This window comes from Chlorocebus sabaeus, chromosome 21 (genome assembly GCF_047675955.1).
Source record: "Chlorocebus sabaeus isolate Y175 chromosome 21, mChlSab1.0.hap1, whole genome shotgun sequence".
NCBI lineage: Eukaryota > Metazoa > Chordata > Mammalia > Primates > Cercopithecidae > Chlorocebus > Chlorocebus sabaeus.
Window position 1 is genome coordinate 100526512 of NC_132924.1, and position 6000 is coordinate 100532511.

The 6000-nt window shown below is 45.4% G+C and overlaps 1 protein-coding gene across 2 annotated transcripts in view; it reads right to left on the reverse strand.

Moving 5' to 3' along the window:
• ZNF800 (zinc finger protein 800) overlaps window positions 1-4382 on the reverse strand; it is a 47180-nt gene extending 42798 nt beyond the window's left edge. Inside the window, exons 1-2 of one of the 2 annotated variants that reach the window (XM_007982812.3) lie at window positions 3738-3847; window positions 3175-3293 (exon numbers count right to left, since the gene is read on the reverse strand). In XM_007982812.3, the coding sequence (XP_007981003.1) occupies window positions 3175-3235 (61 nt within the window). In that variant the 5' untranslated portion in view covers window positions 3236-3293; window positions 3738-3847. Of the gene's footprint in view, window positions 1-3174; window positions 3294-3737 lie in introns of both variants that reach the window. The other variant, XM_007982815.3, reaches the window with a different exon arrangement.
• Between the last annotated feature and the right edge of the window lie 1618 nt (window positions 4383-6000).

Consider the following 6000-nt stretch of genomic DNA (forward strand, 5'->3'; position numbering starts at 1 on the left):
CAGTATCATTTACTTGAATAAATTGATTTATCCTATTTGTACATTATAGCAACTGGTAACTACTTACAAAAAAGAAATGGTAACTACAAAAAAGAGGGTGAAAACCCACACAACTGTAAAAAACTAAATGCTTCAAAGTCTCCCTCTATCAGTTATAAGAATTCTGGAATTGGAGAATGAAAAAACAGAAATAAATAAGGGATGGATACTGGGAAAAACAGACTCTTCTCCTTAGAGCTCCTTCATTTACAAATGTGTTCCAGAAAACCTTCTATATAAATACACCAACTTCCATTTCCACATGACAGCACCTCATTTTAAAGCTAAAGCAAAATATTCTTACCCATCACCCTCAGAACACTGCTACCAACAGAACACATATACATCCTGAGATAACATTCAAAATAAGCCCGGGATTAGCTTGGCTGTGCCTGGACACAACCACTTGGTATACACATCTGTGTAGCTCCCACTCTAAAGAAACAATTCTTCCTTCACTTGAAAACATACTCTCAACTCTAGAAAACTTTATTATATTAATACTTTATAAAATTGCTTTTTACATATCCTATCATCCTCCCAAGATCAGACCCACCCAGATTACATGACCATTTAGGGGAAAAAAAAAAGAAAAAAAACCTTTCTCTAAACAAAAAAACCCAAAGCCTCAGAACATCTTTCCTTACACTCTTCCAAAAACACACTTCCACAAATATAACACTGACTTTTGTAAGAGTCTCTCCTCCCTTAAAACAAGGCCCTTAAAACATTCTTCTACTTAGGATGTGTGGGACTTGCTTACAAATACTAGGGGAAGAGAGAGTAGGTGGAAGTAGAGAGTGGTTGGGGGAGGAGGGGAGGAAAGAACATAGAAGAAAAGAGATTGTCCATGTAACAACTGATGGAGTTGTGTGATGGTTACATCAAGTTCCTCATATCATCTAGTTTTGAAGGTTTGGAAATTTCTATTAATAAAATCTTAAAACATAACTAAGAAAATACATACACCGTCAGGGTTATAGTGCCACCCTTCACTATAAATTGACCTATCTCTTCAAGGCAGAATGGCCTCATCAGGAATATACCGATCTCCTCTGGAGACTCACCCAGTATTCACAATCCAAATGTGGACAGATTTTTATTAAACATTATGTCATCTTCCCTCCATCTGTGGACATGCTCTTTAAAAGCTATCACACTACAACATCTTTCTTTCAGTCCTGTAAATATCCTACCCACTCAGCATATACCTTCCCCTGAAATAATGACAGTGAACTACTCTATAAGTTAACAAACTTCTAGCCTTCCATTCAACAAAATTCTCAGAAAGTTTGATTCAAGCTAAGAAGGCAAGGAAACAGTAACTACTGTTGACGTGATAAGTCTGAAAATTAACCTGCATGGAAAAAGTTTCTAGTAAAAGATGATGAAAATTTTAAACTAATACAATTTTATCCGAGTTTCTGCTAGTTGGAGAGAAAAAAAAAAACAAGCAAAAACATTTCAATACACATTAAAAAGTTCAAGTCTAGAAAACATCTTTAAAAAGACATTAAAGTCTTCAGAAAACTTCCATTACCAGAACATACTAAAAAAGGTATAATCACAAATTAGCTTCTTTGTTTACTTCTTTATGTCTATCTCTTCCCACTCAAACATTTTATTTAAAAAGGACCTTATCTGTCTGGTTCACCACTGATATCCCCATTGCCTTCGACAGTGCCTGGCTCTCAACAGGTGTTCAATAACAATTTGTTAAAGAAATGAATGATCAAATAAATTTCTTCCTAAATAAGATGGTTTCATTAACTAATTCAATTTCAATGATTAGAAGTGTTCTCAGAAAAAAGAAAAAAAAAGCTAGACAAAAAGGTCAGTGGAACATGAGTTTAAATGGCATTCACATCTGTATAGTTCAAAACTAGCAAACTCCATTCAACATCAGTAAAACATAAGTGATATATCTGCAGTTCAAATACACAAAATATGCAATGTGAAAGAGTCCTGAAAGTTAAACAGGTCAAAGCAGTTCAATAGAAACTGGATCCCATCCAAGGATTGCCTGTTTTATTAGTAGAGGTAAGTTATTACTGATCTCAGCAAAGTACAGTAGAGATAGGGTTGTAGTACGAATTTTATCCTCATCTGTAGCAAAGTTTTCTTAAAAAGGAAGCTCTTCCCTTCTACTGATGACATTTTTTTCCATTAATCAGAAAATTACCTAAAATGAACTCTACTATGATAAAATCCAAGCACATAAGTGCAGTTAAAATATTCCAACAAAAAGCAAGCAAATGTATTAAAAATCTAATAACTTTTAGGTCAAAAATAATGATAAACATCTGCCTTTAATTAGAATAGCACAGTCTTTGATTTAGTGATAGTATGCATTCAACGATTCCCTTTTAAGTTACACCTTTTAATGATTGCCATAAAGCATATCAAAGTTCTAGGTAGAAAAAACTGTCAACAGTATATCAAGTTTATCAAATTAAAGTTTGCTAGTACTCTTCATGACAGTCCGAAAAACAACTTTTTCATATGATAAATTCAACTAAAGGAAGTTTCATTCCATAAAATACCCTGGAAATAATTATGTATTCTACCCAAATAAAAAAAGAGATTTCTCTTTTATTTTGCAATATAATATGTTCTGCCCAAGAAATTTTTTTAAAGGTTGCACTTAGCAAAACCTGATTCTCCCAATGAGTTCAACAAACTTTTAAAACCCAAACTAAACTCACTTTTAGACTTTCAGAACTACTTGTTGATAAAAATGCCTAAGAAACTTTTAATTTTTAAAGTTTCAGTGAAACAATTTCAGGACAACAAATCTAGTATTCTACGTTTTCCTTTCTCCTCAGTTTTAAACACTTACAGACCATAGGAGTATATTAACCGCAGGATGCCTTGAAAGAGAAAGAAAAAAGACTGAGCGACTGATCTTGTGGAAATGATTTAAGGTGACACTTGCAGTACTTTTTTTAAGGGATCAAGCAGGGGAGATCTCTTGTTCGTACAAGCTTTTAGCTTCATAACTGGCTTATGCTGGAGAATATTATAGCCTGCTTAAGAATAACTACTGGGGCAGGAGGAAAAAAACAACTAGAAAGAAAGAGAAGGCAGAGTGGCTCTGATGGAGGGCAAAGCAACTGGGGATGAAGAGGGGTCTACCTGGTTCACAGCATCCGTGATGATGGTGGTCAGTCTGACAGTATTTGTCCCTTAAAGGCATTTTCAGTGGACTCGACCTACTTTCCTTTTACTGCAAGAAGCTCTTCATTGCGGCGTGGCTGTTGAAAGAAGCACAAACCCGTCACTCGCCCTGAACTTCCTGGGGGGTACTGGTTGCATTTTCCAGATACGTTCCCATCATCAGCCATCCGTTTTCCCTCCACGGACCCGCACCTCCCTCTCGAAAAGAAAACAGAAAGACGCACAAACCCTCCTGCAGCCCAAACACCCCACACAGGTTCATCGCCCTACCCGGAAACGCAGCTTCGGGTGCGCAACGCAGGGCGAAGGCCTGGCCAGCTACGCGGGCGGCTGCGGCCTCGCCGTCCCCGGCGGGCGCGCGGCGACGGAGCGCGGAGCGCGGCGGGCACCGCCGGGCTCTGGGACTACAGAGGTGCGGCTCCCGCCGACTGCGGGCTCACGCCGCGCCCTCCCGCTACGCACGTGCGTTGGGGTCTCCCTGGCGGCGACCCCGTTCCCACAACCAAGTGCGCCCAACTTACTCAACTCCTAGGGCGGGCCGGCGGGCGGAAGGAAGGAAGGCAGGCCGGGCAGCCGCGGGGACAGCCTGGCGTGGGAGGCTGCTGCGGGCCCCACCTGGCGCAGCCTCCGCTGACCACGCGAGGGAACCCGGACTCGGGCCCGACGCGTTCCCAAAGAGTCCCCGCCGGCGCTGACGCGGAAGCGCCACAGCTCACCACGTCCCTCCGCGGGCCGAGGCGACTGCGGCGGCGGCGGCTTACGGCGTCCTCCGCGCTGTGTGGCTAGGCGGGTGGCGCGCGGGCGGAGGCAGTTGACAGGAGGAACCGCCCGGCAGCAGCCGCCGCCGCCACCGAAGGAGCCGGAACCGGAGCGGGTAGGACCTGAGGCTCCCCTCGCCGGGGCAACGGCTGCCGCCGCAGCCCGGGTCCTTCCAGCGCCGCTCCACCTGCAACGGTCCCTCAGGCTTTAGGAGAGGGGCGGGGAAGAATGGGGGTCTCCCCCCACCTTGGGCCTTTTCGGTGGTAGTTGTTGTTTCAGGAAACTTTATTAAGTCAGTCTCTCTTTTTCTCTGTCGTTCCCTCCTCCGGAGAGCCCGAGCTACCGCCGCGGAGCGCGTAGGAAGGGGGAAGCAGAGACTCTCCGGCAGCGACAGGGAGCGACTGACTGACCCCGGACGGAGATGGGGCGAGGGCAGGAAGTGACAAGCTCACCGAGTGGGTGGGGGGAGTGTGGCCGGCACGCCCGGCAGCGCCGCGCGCATGCGCCCGGTCGGCGCCCCCGCTTGTGGGGAGGCGACGCGCTGTACCCGCTGCGGCCGGTGGGGAGGGGACCGGGTCCGCGGGCGCGAGGGCCGTGTCCAAGGGGAGGGAACCGGGGCAGGGGACACCAGGGCCGCGGCCGGAGTCTCGGGCCGACCGAGAGCCGAAGCCCAGGGTGAGGTGTGAGGTCTGCGGTGCGGCGTGCGCGCCCACGGAGACGGGTTGCTCCGCCACCAAACTGTTGCTCTCGGCGTTCTCTGTACAGTGGAACTGAAACTCGGGGAGGGTTAGGAGAGGGCTTAGGAAGCGGTGAGCAGATGTATGAGCCGTAAGTAGTGATGATCCCCAAAAGGCTGTCAGTGCATTGCTAAATGGCAAAAATTGAACTTATTTTTTTCTTGCCAACAATTTTCGAAGCGTGCCTCCCGGAACTTGGGGGTTGTTTTATCAGGCCCAAGGGAGGGAAAGCATCTATTGGTAGCAGATGGATATTTATCCCGGCAGCTCCGCTTCTCAAACCTGAAAGTGGAGTTGGGTCACGTGAGCTCACGCCCTTTCCCTCCTCTTCTGCGCCCGCATCCTGCTTGGAAAATCCCCGAAGATCCCAGACATCTGTCAAATTCTGCCAACCGAGGACCGCTTCTTGGGGGCGAGGGAACCGCCCCCGTCGTTTTCCTCCCAGCTCCTGGAACGTAATTCTTGCTCTTGGTGACATCAAGCAAATATGTGTCCACTGTCAGGAAATTTTAAGAGAATAAAGCCCATTCGCCTTATCTCCGATCCTCCCCAAGATCCACTGAAAACCTTTCCAGTTGGTCCAGCTTAAGCTGCCATTGTGCGGGGTCCTGGAAAAACTGAAGTTTAGTAGATAGACTTTGTTTAGAAGAGAAAAAGTTTGGTTTTCAAAATCCAAAGGAAAGATTGTAAATTAATACATTTGTTACTTTAAAAGCCAGGCGCAGTGGCTGGTGCTTGTAATCCCAGCACTTCGGGAGGTCAAAGCGGGAGGATCGCTTAAGCCCAGGAGTTAAAGACTCCTTTAACTGGCAACATGGCAAAACCCCCTCTCAACCAAAAAAAAAAAAAAAAAAAAAAAAATAGCCGGGCAGGATGGCGCGTGCCTGTGGTCCCAGCTACATAAGAGCCTGAGGCAGAGGGTGGGGGACGGTGGTGGATGGCTTGGATCCAGGAGGTGAAGCGTTTGCATTAGGTCTCCGGGGACTGCAGCAGCTTGATTATAGGGGATGACAAGAAAAGGATAGATTATCTTAAACACACACCAGTCCCATAAGCGGTATGATCATATATATCGGTCCAATAGTCGAGAGGCATCACTTAACGTGAAACTAAAACATGACATGCCACAGTTTATAAATTAATGTAAAATAAGTTATGATACTTCTGTGATAGTGTTTGTTATGCAACCAATAAAAATCACATTTTGTATAAAATTTAGTTGTATGGGATATGCTTAAGCAACAAAGGAAGTATTTTGAAGTGTGATACTTTAACAGTGGGCTGTAAC